General features: G+C 41.1%; 1 protein-coding gene across 5 annotated transcripts in view; it reads right to left on the reverse strand.

Moving 5' to 3' along the window:
- Nucleotides 1-16,210, reverse strand: part of SMARCA2 (SWI/SNF related, matrix associated, actin dependent regulator of chromatin, subfamily a, member 2) — a 176,510-nt gene that overhangs the window by 124,343 nt on the left and 35,957 nt on the right. For all 5 annotated transcript variants that reach the window (XM_040245954.1, XM_040246175.1, XM_040246098.1 and 2 more), the window contains exons 6-9: nt 10,567-10,693; nt 8,481-8,654; nt 7,254-7,427; nt 4,335-4,505 (exon numbers count right to left, since the gene is read on the reverse strand). In XM_040245954.1, the coding sequence (XP_040101888.1) occupies nt 4,335-4,505; nt 7,254-7,427; nt 8,481-8,654; nt 10,567-10,693 (646 nt within the window). The remainder of the gene's footprint in view (nt 1-4,334; nt 4,506-7,253; nt 7,428-8,480; nt 8,655-10,566; nt 10,694-16,210) is intronic.

Consider the following 16,210-nt stretch of genomic DNA (forward strand, 5'->3'; position numbering starts at 1 on the left):
AGAGTCTGCCCAAAATAAGACATCCTAATTTCCCACTGCAGGCCACAACAGCCAAGGGGCCTGTCATCGTCCCAAAAGACACCCAACTTAGTAATAGCTAACTGAGCTTCACCTAGAAAAAAATGGTGGCCATTTATTGTCTCAACATCACAGAGAATATGCAATAAGTGGAAAAAGAAGATTTCAGAGAAACCTATAACCATATTTGGACACCCACTATCCTGCATTTAACTACAGAACTTCTTGATAAGATAACCAGTGTTTACTGAGCACTTACTATGTCCCTGGAGAAGGAAATGGCGACCCACTCCAGTGTTCTTGCCTGGAGAATCCCAGGGATGGGGGAGCCTGGTGGGCTGCTGTCTATGGGCTCACACAGAGTCGGACACGACTGAAGTGACTTAGCTTACTATGTCCCTGGGAACATTTAAAGTGCTTTAGACAAACTCAGGCTTCCCAGGTGGCTCAGTAGTAAAGAATCTGTAAGCCAGTGCAAGAGAAGCGGGAGACTCAGGTCTCATCCCTGGGCTGGGAAGATCCCTTGGAGGAGGAAATAGATAGCAACCCACTCCAATATTCTTGCCTGGAAAATTCCTTGGACAGAGGAGCCTAGCGGGCTACAGTCTATGGAGTCGCAGAGTCAGACACAATTGAGTGCGCATGCATGCATATAATCTATGTAATCCTTACAACGAATGCAGGCTGTAGGTACTGTTCCTATCACCTTCTAACAGATTAAGACACTAAAGAGTTGGGTTATAGATCTCTTAATGAAATATCCTACAAGGGAACAAGAATAATTAGTATTCTATGCTTTCTGATGCAGTTATGAATTTAAAAGACAGTGATTAATGTGATTTTGATAGTGATCCAAGTCATAAGTGAGCATGTTCACTCCTATTTGTACACACCCCATTTCAACCTTGGGTCCCTCCAGCAGAGAGGCGAGAACTCTCACGGCAGAGGAAGTAGACCTCCAAGGGCACGGTAGGCACACATTAACACTGTGTTCATGCTGTCCCATTGCAGAAGCTGGTGTCACAGAATTAATTATTTCAATACTTGAAAAATGATTCCTCCTCTAACATTCAAGTAGATACACAGAGCTTACTTCTTTGTCTTCCACTTCAAGAGCATTAATGGAAGGCAGGTTGAGAGAGATAAGTTTCAGAATGACTTATAAATGTATACTTCATAGAAGTGGCTCTATTGATGAGAAGAGAAAAATTAAACAAGGTCATGTGAGGTTAAAGAAAACCCACTTTATTATTCACTAATACCAAGTAACCAGAATCAACTCTCCAAGAAAGAAAGAGGCCTTCTCCTTTACACTGGGGTAATTCTTAAAAAAATGACAAAAAGTAACAAAGTTGCCCCTTTCCAATTAAATTACAAGGTCCATCATACTCATCTTTGATGGCATAGTTCTTGGAATGACCTGTATCTTATCCTACAAGTGTTGCCAGTAGTTCAGTGCTATTAGTTCACTGGGTAAAGAAGCTATTTTCAAAACAAAGATTTAGGGATGCCTTACTTAATAAGGGGGAAAAAATAACCCTGCAGATAGGTGCAGTGTGATATTACTTCTACGGGAAATGCTGAAAGGGATAGCATAGAATTAAACATCCCCATGCAGCCTCCCTCCCCAACAGAGAAGCTGAACAAACAACTCTCAATCATTCACTCTAATGGAGGGGAGAGGAACTCCAGATAATCCAAAGTGTCAAATAATCAGCTTTTGAAAGCATCCATTTTCTTTGCACTTGAATGAAGGTACATCTGAAATTGGGTGACTCACTTTGAACTAAGTCTTAAGACCCTGTGAGACAGTTTTCAGAAAGGACTAGAAAGGAGCCCAGTGTCTTGCTGTCCTTTATCCAGTGTCTCCCAACAAGATGGCCCGGAAGGAAACTGAGCCTGATCTCCTTGGTCCTGCTGAGGGCAGGGAGTGCTCAGATGCGAGGCATCCTGACAGCATGCCAGGCAAGAGGGGAAGGGCTGATAATAAAGTAACAATTCTGCACATTTCATCACGTGAGCTCATCAACGGAAGATGCTCGGAGAGAGACGCCAGGTAACCCGGAGTCACCTGGGGTACCTATGACTCGTTTGCCAAGAAATCAGGTCGTAGTCTGGCTTCCTGCCTTCCTTCACAGCATTTGTTACAGTTTACACTTATATATTGAGGTGCATAGTTTGATTAATGTCTGTCTGTCTCCTTCTTTGGTTTAATTAGGAGGGCAGGAGAAATTTTCCTCACCTCTGTACTCTCTCCCTTAGAATCTAGCACGCTGCCTAGATCACAGTAAGAGTTCAGTTAATATTTGCTGAGCAACTGCATGGAATAGAAAAAATAAGTGCTATTAGCAAATCTGAAAGCAAGAGTTCAGAAGTAGAGAGTCAATCCATAGACGATGCAGAGCTGCAAACACCATGAAAAATACCAACAGGTTCCTGCTCTGTAAAGATTAACACAGAAACAAAAGCATAATCATTACTACTCAATTATGTTCTTTCTTTGCCTATGATGATACAGCAATCTAATACTGTGACTGTTTGCTATTTAGTCGCTAAGTCGTGTCCAACTCTTCTGCAACCCCATGGACTGTAGCTCACCAGGCTCCTCTGTCCATGGGATTTCCCAGGCAAGAATATTTGAGTGGGTTGCCATTTCCTTCTCCAGGGGATCTTCCCAACCCAGGAACTGAATCCACATCTTCTGCATTGGCAGGAGGATTCTTTACAACTGAGCCACCTGGGAAGCCCTCAATACTATGGCAACAATCCATTCACTAAAAGCCAGAAGCTCAAATTTGAGTCATTAGCTTTTAATCACGAACAAACATAGAATATGAACTGCGATGTTAAAAACACTAACAGTGACCTTTTTGTTACAGACTCCACAGGATAAACTTCAGGATTAGGAAAAACTAAAACTGCTATTTCATGGGTCCACCTATGGAATACAGGCTTCCCAGGTAATGCTAGTGGTAAAGAACCTGCCTGCCAATTGCAGGAGACATAGAGACGCTGGTTCCATCCCTGGGTTGGGAAGATCCCCTGGAGGAGGGCAGGGCAACCCATTCCAGTATTCTTGCCTGGAGAATCCCATGGACAGAGGAGCCTGGTGGGCTACAGTCCATAGGGTTGCAAGGAGTCGAACACGACTGAAGTGACTTAGCACACACCTACAGAATATTACAGAATTGTATCTGTTTGCCATGTGTCAACTTTAAGTTAGAAATTGGGAGCTGGAATTTTGAAAAGTCTGTAATGCGACCTTGACAAGAAAATTTGGTATTTCTCACCAAGGAAATGTCGAAATGCAAACCCTGACTCATCCCTCGTTCACCTTCACAATAAGGGGAGCTATCTTATACCAAAGAAATCAGGTGCAGAAGGCACCTTCTCAATCATTTATTCCTCCTCCTTAATTATAAAACAGGTATGAGAAGTCAGGAGCCATGAAATTAATTATTTTTCGAAAAACATTTTGTTCCATTATTCCGTGCAGAGAAAAAAAATGATTAAATACTACCAGTCCTCAATCTTCACAATTTTAAAGCCTTCCTGTTCATGTCTGTACTCAGACCAATCAGGACTGACCATGAAAATAGAATAGCCACCAAGAACTATATTACCAGACTACCTAAGCTTCAAAGAGGATCTAATATATTCACAGGTCTACACAGGGAAGCAGGTTACCCTTGAAGTGAGATATACGATCTGCAGAACAGAGATTGTAAATCTTACCCTCACTTCTCATGATAATTCAGATTATTTTACATAAGACTATTGTTTCCTGTAATGACCTAAAACTCTGACCTGCACATTTACCTTACTGTAACACTAGGACAGCTGAACTGAATGAACAATCTTGGCAATAGCTGTCTGTCCAAACAGGCTGAAATATGTTACTAAAAGTATCTCAAAGCTCTCTCTTACATCTTCCTCTGGCTCCTTTCAATCTGAACAAGGCATTTTGGTTTTCATTTTTCATTCCAGTTTCTTAACTCAGCAGTCCCCTGCCTACGCATTGCACTTGAGTAAACTCTTCTTTGGGCCACATTTTTCCCTTTCCTATCGACTGTGTGTACTTAGTTTTTTAATATTGTGTCAAACAGTGGAAATAGGAATTGAATATACATTCTGTGCATCTCCAATATGTTGTCTAATACACCTCATCAACCCATTTATGTCAGCAGTGTTTACAGTAAAATCATCGAAGTCTTCCATTAGGGTAGTTAAGGAGTACTCATTACAGGGCAAGACAGGCCTAAAACTGGTCCCCAAACACACATCCCCAGCTCAGCCACAGGCATCAGCATACTCACCTTCTTCTTCCTCCTCCTCTTCTTCTTCTCTTTGGCCGCCTGGGCTTGCTTGTGCTCCCAAACCAGGTTAGTGAGGTTGGCCACATACTCATCAGTCTGCTGCAAGAGGTATGCTAAACGCCTGTCTTTCTTTTGATCGATCAGTTTTCTATAGCCCTCTTCGTCTTCAGCCTATTAAGGAAAGAAGAGTGTGATGAGAACATAATAAAAGTTTGCGGACAACACCTTTTCCCACACATCCTTCCCGTCGGTCTGAACTTTGGTGGTGTGTGCAGCAAACTGAATGATTCCAGCCTCCCGAGTCCTCGAACCTTGGTGGGGACTGATGACTACATCCCAAGAACGGGGGTTCAGGGCCAGATCAACACATATAACTACACAATTTGTGTGGTATGATCAAGCACTTCGAGCCAACTTTCCATTCTTCTTTGTTTAAACTGCACAAACAGTGTTACAATTTGATGATTCACCATCTGAAACTTACCCTTAACTTTGTATTGGAAACTGTCAAACATAATCAAAAGCAGAGAAAGTAGTAAACTCACTCATATAACCAACAGCAACCAACACAATTAACTCGTGATGACGTGATGACTCGTTTCACTGCTGCCCTTCCCCTACCTCTGCCCTGTAATTCCGAACTGAATGGTCCTGAAGCAAATTCCATAATAGCTTTTCATTCGTAAGTATTTCCATAAGTACTTCCAGAGGCGAAGAACTGAATAGGTTTTGAACAAATAATTTCTGATACTTCAAAGCATGACAGACACTGCGGTTGATAGCAAAGGTCAAGTTGTGGGGATTTTGGTCCCAGATCAGCACTGCATGGTGTGCCCAGGTGACTGGAGACAAGTCATTTAGCACCTGAAGCCTGAGAGTGCTGAGCCATAAAACAGACACAGTACTTTCCATTAAGCAACATTATGAGGTTAAATGGAATAAAAACTCTGATGGACTCTGGGTTGTTTCAAGAGAAATCTTTTTTATACATCCCAATAAAAGGACATCTCCAAAATATTTTCTTCACGTGATGCAGGATAAAAGGAACACACAGCAAAATCTTTAGAAGGCAGCTCCATTATAGAGGAGCTTGGGTTTTTCAGTCCAAGGGTGTCCCTCCAGCACTTGCCGGAGCGACAGCAGCTTGATCACTCCTCCTGGCTGCTGTCTGCCCCGTGGATGAACATGAACCTCGAATGCTATTATAACTCTAATTGCTTTTGGTTATGGTTGATCTCACTTGAAGAAAGAGTGATAAAAAAAAAAAACTTCAGTTTCTCTGTTATCTGTATATTCCATCATTTAATTGCAAAAATTAATGATTTGCAAATGCCTAATCATTAGTGTCAAACCAATCTGTTACTGAAGTTCTAATATAGTCTCACTTCAGTTGAATCAGACAAATTTGATTGCTTACTGCTCAGATGACTATAAAATGGTCTCCCCAGCTAGTTAGCAATCTCTGAGACAGCCCCCTCCCATCCAAAACAGGAGCGGGAGGCAGGAGAAGATGATAAGATTTAGCAGTACCTGGACACAGAGCATTTTAAAATATGTTGTTTACTCTCTGAAATCCAAAGAAAAATTAATGACCAAAAAATGCAAACTGTAATACCAGCCAGGAAGACAGTGTCACTTGGAATTTTTCAGGGATGTAATTACAGGTTGACGCTAATGATTTTATCTTCATCCAATACTCAGGCATTACATCCCACGAAGAATATGCAGGCCTCCTATCAATATACATCACACACACTTTTCTAAAATCCATGGTGCTGTCTGAGATTTGATTCCAAAAATAAGTGGCCAATAAAAGCAAATATGTAGGCCTATGATATAAACCAATTCCTTCTGTGTTTATATATCCATTAAAAAGTAACGGTAGAAATGGAATGATCCATGAATTGCATTCCACAATAACACGGCTGTAACAAAAAAGCAGTATTTCAAAATTAACTGAAAAATCACTTTTTAAACTGTTAAAGAAACATTTCCACCATTAAAAAAAAAAAGATAGGCAGCATAAGCATCAGAGACTTCAAAAAAAAAAATCTTCCTAGATTCCAAGACACAACTTAATGAGATATTCATTCAAAACAGCTTGTGTCATTAGTCTCAAAGAAGCACTATTTTTTAAACCACTTTTTAAATACCATGCTGTATTTTCTTTGCTAATATATCATTCAAGATTTTTTCATTAATGTTAGTCTTTTTCTTCTCACTGGAATTTTTCACAGTGCTTTAGTATTGATATTATACTTGCTTTAGAAGACGATTTTAGGAGTTTTCGTCTTTTTCTATTCCATGAAACAATTTAATTTAGGCCCTCCATATCTGTGGTTTCTGCATCTGGATGCGGAAGGCTCACTGTCCTATGCCATTTCATATAAGAGACTTGAGCATCACGGATTTTGGTATCTGGTGGGGTCCTGGGACCAATCTGTGGATACCAAGGAATAATTGTATGGTAGGGTGATCATCTTAAAGATTTGGCAGAAATCACAGTGAAATATCCTGGGCTTTCTACTTTTGGCAATGGGAGAAAAGGAGAGAATAAGAGAAAGGAGGCACTACCTTAAAAAGAACTGCCACTTCCATCCTTCCAGGTCTGGTTATCAAAACTCCTAAAAAATAGAGAGCCTATCTTCACGTGAGAAGCTACCATCTGACTGGCAGTGCCAGTGCCACCCTAGGACATGGAAACATTGTACTCATCAGTGGTAGCCCTTGACTACTGGCATTGTGTTGTCTAGGGAAAAGAGGTATTTTTACCTTATCCCTGTGAAGTTCAAAGGAATGGATTAGTACACTTGATAAACAGCTTTTACTTTCTCCTTCTACCACGGCATGTTTAACATTCTCAGTGCAGATGGCTGTGAGCAAAGCATTTTCCTGAATTCCCGTAGGCAGGGTCCTTACCATCAGCCTCCTCATTCTCTCCTTCTCAATGCGCTCCGTCTCTTTCTTCTGCTCCCTTTCGGTGTTGGCGTGCCAGGTGGCCACTGCTTTGGAAAGCTTCTGGATCTTGCCAGCCACAGACCGATGATACTCCTTAAAGTCTTTTGCATGTTGCAAAATACTGTTCAGGTATTCCTAAAGGATCCACAGCAGGGAGAAGAGAAGGCTGAATATCCAGTTCCCAGTGAAAGTTTGCACCCAGTCCAAGAAAACTCACAGTGTGTCCTGAACAGCAATGGGGGACTAGAACCTATTTGGGATGGGCGTGCTGGTGTGTCTCCACAGCTGAGGTGTGGGCTATGGGGTAGTGGGAGAGGTGACCTCTCCAAGTTTGTTTCAGTGCCAGCCTGTAGAAAAGAAGCCTCCCAGGTCCTGAGGGTATGGCCACATGAAAACGGAAAGATTTCATGAGGGAAAGATTGAGATTGAGAGGGACCTACAAGATGGTGATGATGAAATTTAAAGCAAATCACTCTCGAATAAACCCCAGGGAAACAGGTATTATACTGAGAGGACAAACAGTTGAATCACATTATGAAAGTAGTGCTCTCACTTAAATACCTTAGAATCGTCACCCAAAATGAGTTTTATATGGCCACACATCATTTGTATCCAGTTCTTAAAGAAGGGGAAACACATAACCTTATTTAAACTAAAGTCCAATACTTCACAAAACAAAACCAAGCAAGGCACTAAATTAAGCTCAGAAAAACAAAATTTATAGGATTATGACACGAGAATCAAATCCTACATCAAAATATTTCCAAATCTCTGGAAAGGAATGTTTTAAAATATCTACCCTTGTGAAACCTCCAACTGGGCCCTTGAAAAGCCCAGGATACTATATTTATATTTGTTATAAAAATAAATGCTTGCCCTCTTCTTTGCGAGCTCCCTCTCCCCTAGGATTGTGTCCTAGGAAACCTTCCTGCACCCACCTCCTCAGCAGCATCCCATGGGGTTACGACTGTGGCACTTGACTGGAATTTGGAGCACTGCCCTCCCCGTCATCCTTACTGACTGTTCCCGTGTCCTCGGGGAGGTCACCTCTCTGCTGGCCCTGTTTTCTAATCTATGAGACGGTGTGGTCGGACCACCCGGGATCCTCTCTGTGATGTCCCCACCGCCCACAGGGGTCCATCTCTCAGGGGCTCTGACTCGGCCCCGTCGCGTGGTGGGGCCCCGTACCTGGTGCTTCTGCCTTCGCTTCCGCTCCTGCTCGATCTTCTGCTGCTTCTCCAGCTTCTCCGTCATGCGGGCTTCCCTCAGGGTCTGGCGCTTGCTCCGCTTGTACGCTTTGGAGTTGAGGGCCGTCTCCAGGGTCGTGTCCCGTCGCATGCAGGCCACCACCTCCTGCCGCAGCTGTCGGGAGGGGAGCGGTTAGAACATCTCCCCTGACGGAGGCCAGACCCCTGTCCCCCTGCCCTCCGTGTGGTGGAGCCGAAAGGAACTCCCCGAGTTTCTCCATCACAGCTGGCCTTCTATAAACACAGGGCCTACATCACGCCAAGGGTATAGGGTATGTTCAGAGATGCTCAAAGTTTCCTTTCCAAAAATTTCAGATAAGAAGCCAAGTACAGCACTGTCTACAGTAAATAAGTAGAGAATGTCTTGGTTTTTAAACAAATCGATTCATTCTAATTATTTTAATGATATTAATTAGTCAATAGGCTTTAAAAAAAATTTTTACTTCATTTTAAGTGCCATGCTAACATTCTCTTTGTGTTTAAAGATTAACGTTGGTGACGCTGGGCAAAAAGAATAGAACCCCTTCCTGTTCATATGAAGTAGCTGTAGATACCGAACAATGGTAATTCACTGTCTCACATAAAAATGGGAAATATTAGTTTTGGCTTCCTCTCACTCCTAACAATGATCTTTGAAAGGTATTTATTTATTTATTTTTACTATATCATGGACTTCTTTCAGATTTTCATAAATATAACACCTCATTCATATCACATGTTATATGGTGGTAGAAAGTGAGGGCTGGAAACATGCATTGAAATAATAATTTGATTGAATCTGAAATCAGCATCCATTACAGTTAATATCATTGGAAAACTTCACAGATAACAGGGTTTTTCAATAAAATGAAGCAAAAATCAGAAACCAATCAGAATCCAGCATAGCAAAGCTAATTTGAATGTAATCTTATTCCTGAAATTATAGTTGATTGATAGTCACTTAATAAAATTGTATTAAATGGCTTATAAAGTTACCTACAAGAAACAAACAAATGGAATGCACGGTTTTTGTTTTTTTAATCAAGCTCTGATCTACTCACATACCTACAGCCAAGTAGCTGCCAGCCACCATGATGCCCTCTTGTGATATTATAACCAACAAGGCAAACATATTTCCAAGTTCACATGATAACAGCAAGAGGGTTGGCCGTGGAATTTTATTCACATCCTCCAACAGATCAAGTCATGCAATTCAATCCTTCCAAACTACTTTCACTCGTTAATAATTCATTTTGCATGCCGGAGTCCTTCCCCAAACAAGCCCATCTGACTGGCCAGGAAGCATTTCTTTTCCCGTTTGGCTAAATGAGGCTGTGTGACAATTAGGGGACCAAGGCAAAACTTGCCAAAGTGAACGTTAGCTCCACTTCATCCCCCTAGTCTCCTACAGATTTAGCAATTGTAAAATAGATCGCTATGCTTGCCTTTATTAATCAGTGACTACTAAGACCATAGCAAGAGCAGTAACTACAAAATCACTGATGAGTCAGTGCTGGGGTCTGACGTGATCAGATGCTGCAAAAGTAGGTGTTGATGAATAATCTGCAGTTACAAAACATAGTTTTATGTATTTGTATAAACAATGAGCTACTAATTTAGTTAAGGGCCTTTCATATTTGTTAAAATAATTTGCATAGTCAGAGCTAAGGGTTTTATATTTCTCTTTACAAAGAAGCTCTGATCTATCACCTTCCTGTTTTCCTTTGAAATCATAAAGACAAACATGAGCTGCTTCATCTGTTCTCAAGGTTTCATCTACAGTAACAAAATGCCATAAGTCAGACTTTGGAAACCATAATATGGGAGAGAAAAAAATGTCTCTGATGTACAGAAGAGAAAAATAGAATAATAAGCAGTTCATCTTCATTACTTTTCAGTTCTGTGCTGCTGGTCGGAAAGATACACTCTTTCACTAAATTTATACCTTTTTAACAATATTGAACAGACTTAAGGAAACGCACAGTTCACACTCTGGAACAATTACATTCACTTCCTGTACCTCAGATGTGCTGGGGGAAAGTTATTACCTGACGTTGGAAATTGAGTAACCGAAGTGCTTTCAGTTCCACGGTTGCTTTGGTTCGTAAGTCTGGTGGCAAAGAGCCAGGCAGATTTTCCAGCTCCTGTATCCTATGGGCTATGCGAGCCTGAAGTCTAAAGGAGACGATAAAATGGGGGAGGGGGAGGGGAAAATAAATGTTACAGCCTGGTCTTAACTGAGAGACAACAGTCTCAGGTTTACGTTCATGGCAGAACACCTTTGCAGATACTGATGGCAAATTTCTGACACCCAAATAGATTATCTGATGTTAAGCAGAGAAAGGCTCCCTTTGCACTAATGCACACAGGTGCTATATTACTTAACACTTTTGGCCTTCTTCACAACCTGTCTGTAACAGCCAGGAAGGAAGGCTTGGGGCACATGTAGGAGCAAAGTCAAAGTCCCATGGCTCCCTCTGAAGAGAGAGAGAAAGTGACAGCCAGGAAAAATCTGACTTGCTCCCAGCCAGAGCGCAGAGCTGAGACAACAGAGTTCTCTTTCTGACTTCTAGTTCTGTCCTAAGGCAGTGGGGCCACTGGCCCTCCCTTCCAAGATGCTGATGATGACAGGTATTAACGCTGAGTAAACTAGAACAGTTTTGGGTGCTGAGGCCACAGAAATCAGCCAACCCAAAACTTTCAGAAAGAAAGAAAGAGCCTTGCCAACCACAACCATTTCCTCTGTGAGCAATGCTTGCTTGAGAAAAGACAAGAAAAGGCAAATCAGACATTAAAAAAAAAAAAAAAATCTGGTTTGGGGCGGCAGTAAATAGTAAACAGCATGTGAAAACTAAGAGTTTCTAGAAAAGGACCATCAGGCAATCTCAGTCCAGCCATCATTAAAAAAAAAACACACACACACACAAAAACAGAACTGTAGGTACTTCCTCATAATAGAGGCAGAACAGAAAAGACATCCCACTTAATTTATTTGCGATACTGTTAGCATAAGTCACAGAAACTGGTTTTAGAGTTCACCTGGGTCCTATGCTTACAAATAATGATCTGCTATTTAAATCTATTTTTAGAATCAGTACAGTTCAGTTCAGTCGCTCAGTCATGTCCGACTCTGCAACCCCATGAATCACAGCACGCCAGGCCTCCCTGTCCTTCACCATCTCCCAGAGTTCATTCAAACTCATGTCCATCGAGTCAGTGATGCCATCCAGCCATCTCATCCTCTGTCGTCCCCTTCTCCTCCTGCCCCTAGTCCCTCCCAGCATCAGGGTCTTTTCCAGTGAGTCAACTCTTCGCATGAGGTGGCCAAAGTATTAGAGTTTCAGTTTTAGCATCAGTCCTTCCAATGAATACCCAGGACTGATCTCCTTTAGGATGGACTGGTTGGATCTCCTTTAATCACCTTCCCTCAAATTTGGAGGCAAAACTGTCTTGGAATAGATTTTGACAAAGAAAGAACAGCAAATGGTAGTAAGTTAAACTAAACTAACAGTAACTGCACTAAGGTGCATTTAAAGTGAAAATGAAAGTCACTCAGTTGTGTCTGACTCTTTGTGACCCCATGGACTATACAGTCCTTGGAATTCTCCAGGCCAGAATACTAGATTGCGTAGCCTTTCTGTTCTTCAGGGGATTTTCCCAACCCAGGTCTCCTGCACTGCAGGCAGATTCTTTACCAGCTGAGCCACAAGGGAAACACAAGAATACTGGAGTGACCTATCCCTTCTCCAGCAGATCTTCCCAACCTAGGAATCAAACCGGAGTCTCCTGCATTGCAGGTGTATTTAAAGCACAATTTAATTTTCTCTCTGTCTCCCACACACACACATATACATCTACAAGGTAAGTCTATAACAGCACTATGTTATTGAGAAAACTGAAGTTCAGAGATACTAAGAAACATCTGGACTTCACAGAGCCAGTAAAGGAGAGAGCCAAGATGAAAATCCTCACTGGCTTTATACCAGCACCCCTGCAACACCACCACAGATAATCAAAGTACACTTTCTACTGCAAACTCTCATGGAACTCAGCTATAAAAGTTGATAACTAAACATTCTGTTTAAAATTAGTTTCATGGTTTTATCAACCTTTATGATGCCATATATTGATATGAAAAAGAAAACCTTCTGTGACTTGGACACTGTAAAATATCTTAATAGTTCATATAGCCCAAGTATCAGAATGCATGCATGTATGTGTGTGTGTGTGTGTGTGCTAAGTCACTTCAGTCATGTCCAACTCTGTGCAACCATATGGACTGTGGCCCACCAGGCTCCTCTGCCCATGGGGATTCTCCAGGCAGGAACACTGGAGTGGGGCTGTCATGCCCTCCTCCAGGGGATCTTCCCAACCCAGGGATGGAACCTGCATCTCCTGCATTGGAAGGTGGCTTCTAGTGCCACCTGGGAAGCCCAAGTATCAAAATAAGGGTTTTTTTTTTTTTTTAAACAAAAATTAGAGCTGTTTGCTTTGACAGAGAAAAAAAATACGTTTCTCAAAACTTTAAAAATAATGATAAAGGAAATGGGTCATTTTTTTACTGACCTCACTTGGTTGCTCAGACAGTAAAGAATCTGCCTGCAATGCAGCAAACCCAGGTTCGATCCTTGGGTCTAGAAGATCCCGTGGAGAAGGGAATGGCTACTCACTCCAGTATTTTTGCCTGGAGAACTCCATGGACAGAGGAGCCAGCCTTGTGGGCTTCAGTCCACAGGTTACAAAGAGTCTGACATGACTGGACAATGAACACTTTCATGAAAATAACCTTGATAGATTCCTCTTTTATTTGGTATATATGTGTTATTCTGATTTACTGAATGGTTTATTATCATCACATGTTACTACTAGTATCATCATTGTTATCATGTTATTTCAACAATGCATACCAACATAAACAATAGTACTTGTAAAGGTTTTACCATGCAACAGACTAAAAACATTATTAGGTTCAAACAATAACAATAAACATTCATCAATTTACTCTTGATCAAATTTTTCAAACTCTCCCAACCTTCTCCCACATTCCTTTTACTATGGATACTCATGGGGATTTCTCTGTATGATATATGAAACAAACATCTACTTCCTTTATCCAATTCAATTTCTTAAACATGCACATGGCCCCAAATTCCCAAATACAGCAACAGGTGATGCATCTTAACAATTAAGATATTAAGAGAAAAATTTATTAGAGTTTTTTCATATAATTTAAAAGGGAAAAAAGGAAACTGAAACAATTCTACCTGTGTAGAGTTAAGGCCATACTAAGGGAAATTTAAATACTGTAGCGGGGTGAGATAAAGGCCAACAGTATGGTTATTCTACTTCTTTGGTTCTATATTTATTGCAGTCTTTTTTCATCTGAATAACCCAGAATTCAAACTATCCCTTGGCTTTGTGTTTTACTCTCCTTGACAAAGTGGGTCAGGTGCTGTATTAGAGGAATGGGTGCTTTTTCCTTAATCGTCTAAACGACTGTGGAACTGGGGCTAAATAAATAATCTTAGGAGAACTGGCCTGACTGTGTAGAGATTAAATCACACTGGACCAGGAGGGTGGAAGCTGGAGAGTGGAGAGGAGAAGCAGGGAGGTAAGAAGGTGGGGAGTGGGGTAGGTGGGGCATGGGGTCACCTGGAAGTGGGAGTCAGTGGGGAGCTGGGAAGGGAAGCCCCTGAAATGATGGCCTTCTCCAAAGGACCTAGTAGTTATTTGTCAGTGAATCTCAGATCCTCCAGGACAAAAGACTCTTTCTTTTATGGAAGCGAGGCAAGAAGTACAGAGTGCAAACTACAGGAGAAGAGGAAAGGTACATTCCGACGTAAAATTATATGCATCCAATTCAGCACATGGGGACAGGAAGTAGCAAAGGGACAGGAGGGGCTTCTTTTACAGAGAGAATTTTATCTTTGTGTGGTGGTGGCTGTTAATAGAAATCTTCATTTTAAATAATGCTCCTCTCCAGACAATTTCATCTTCCCATCAATGGGATTCAGCAGGTAGTCTGATAAAGAGATTCAGGATTCTAAACTTCCCGAAACAACAACAGATGTAATACTGCATAACTGCAGGAGACTCATTTAGTGTCCTCACAGGTACAGAAAATTGAAGCAGAATTAGGTCACTCAGGTTTTTCATACAGATTGAACAGTAAATCAAGAGGGGTTACTGTTCTGGCAAGAAAAAGAGTTCCATTAAAGGCGACAGATATTTGTTCAGGTCCAGAGGAGAAGTTTATGATTCCTGTAGGAGAGTTATTTGAACAGAAAATGACACGGGTACATTTTGTTCCTTCCAGGAGCTGAGTGACACTTTTTAAAAGAAAGAGAGAAGGAGACTGACTTTTGGTAACTCTGCTGATGAAGCGGGCTCTTGGTAATTTTTGAGAAGGAATTTTCAGGGTTGTAATGGAGGCCAGGGCAGTACAAAAAACACTAGGCTGGCTTCCCGAAGCCAGGGGGCTAGTATGCTGTTTTCATACCAAATTCTGACTTGATACCAGAGAGGGCTCACATCATTCAAAGATACTCTTCTCAAAGAAATCCCTTTCAGTGGGAAATATATTTCTTTCTCATGTAACACTTGTAGAATTTACATGCTAACATTATAATTCCTGGAGCACTTTTGATCAATCCTCTAACTCTAGGTGGAAGAACGGAAGTAAAGTATATTGATGGGGGCAAAGAAAGTATGCCAAAACACCAAAAAAAAAAAAGGCACTCACACTACAGAGAAAAGCAATCAAGTTCCATCATAAGGAAAAGATGGTCTAAAAGAAAGGATCCAATTTAAATGAGAACAAAGAATTTTTAACTGAAGAGCTTATATAGATCTGAGGCAGAGTGTTCACACACAGAAACTTACGTGTGCTATTACTGAAAAAGCAAAGTTAATTTTGTCAAAATTCTGATTTCATGATGAACAGGAAAAGCAGCCAAGTGACTTAAAAGTAAAAAAAAAAAAAAGAAGTTAAGATTCTGACAATTTTCTTTCATTTTTCATAGACAAGGTAAGTGATATTACAACAAAGAAATGAACTTCTGGTTAAAGAATTTCTAACAAATGATTTTTGCTCAAACCAAGTTTATAAAATTATAAAAGAGACTTAAAAAAAAAAAAAAGACCTTGCTCAAATCCTCAATCAGAAGAGAGAGTTACACTGGACTCTTCCTATCAGTGCTAAAGGGTAGTAAGTAAGCCATTCTCTCAAAGAGGGGGGAAGGGGGGTTTTAGCTGTCTTTTACAAGGGCCTAAGGGACTTAATCTAACCCTTTTTAAGGAAAACATTTAACTAATTTCTGCAATTGGATAATTTATCTTCATATAGGCAGAAGTCAGCTCTTGCTCTGTAACTAAAGAAGATAAAAGATACCCCTGCAAAACTCTGCCAGTATAAGCCTAAGCTTCTCAAGACAGCCATGGGAGATTTCAGGCCAAAACACCCACCAGCTTTTTGAACCCAGGATTGCCAGATCGGTCACTTCAAAAGCCAGGCAGCTTAACAGAAGAGGAGACATGTTATCAAGTAATAATAACATGACAATTAGCCATTCCACCACCTTCTGCAATGCTTATAATTCAGAAGATACTGATGGGCACATGTTTTTAACTTGACACAGGTATGGAGGACAAAACTTTTCCACATACTAGAATAGGCTAAACAGTAATAATTAA

Source organism: Oryx dammah, unplaced genomic scaffold (assembly GCF_014754425.2).
Source record: "Oryx dammah isolate SB20612 unplaced genomic scaffold, SCBI_Odam_1.1 HiC_scaffold_1, whole genome shotgun sequence".
NCBI classification, from domain to species: Eukaryota; Metazoa; Chordata; class Mammalia; order Artiodactyla; family Bovidae; genus Oryx; species Oryx dammah.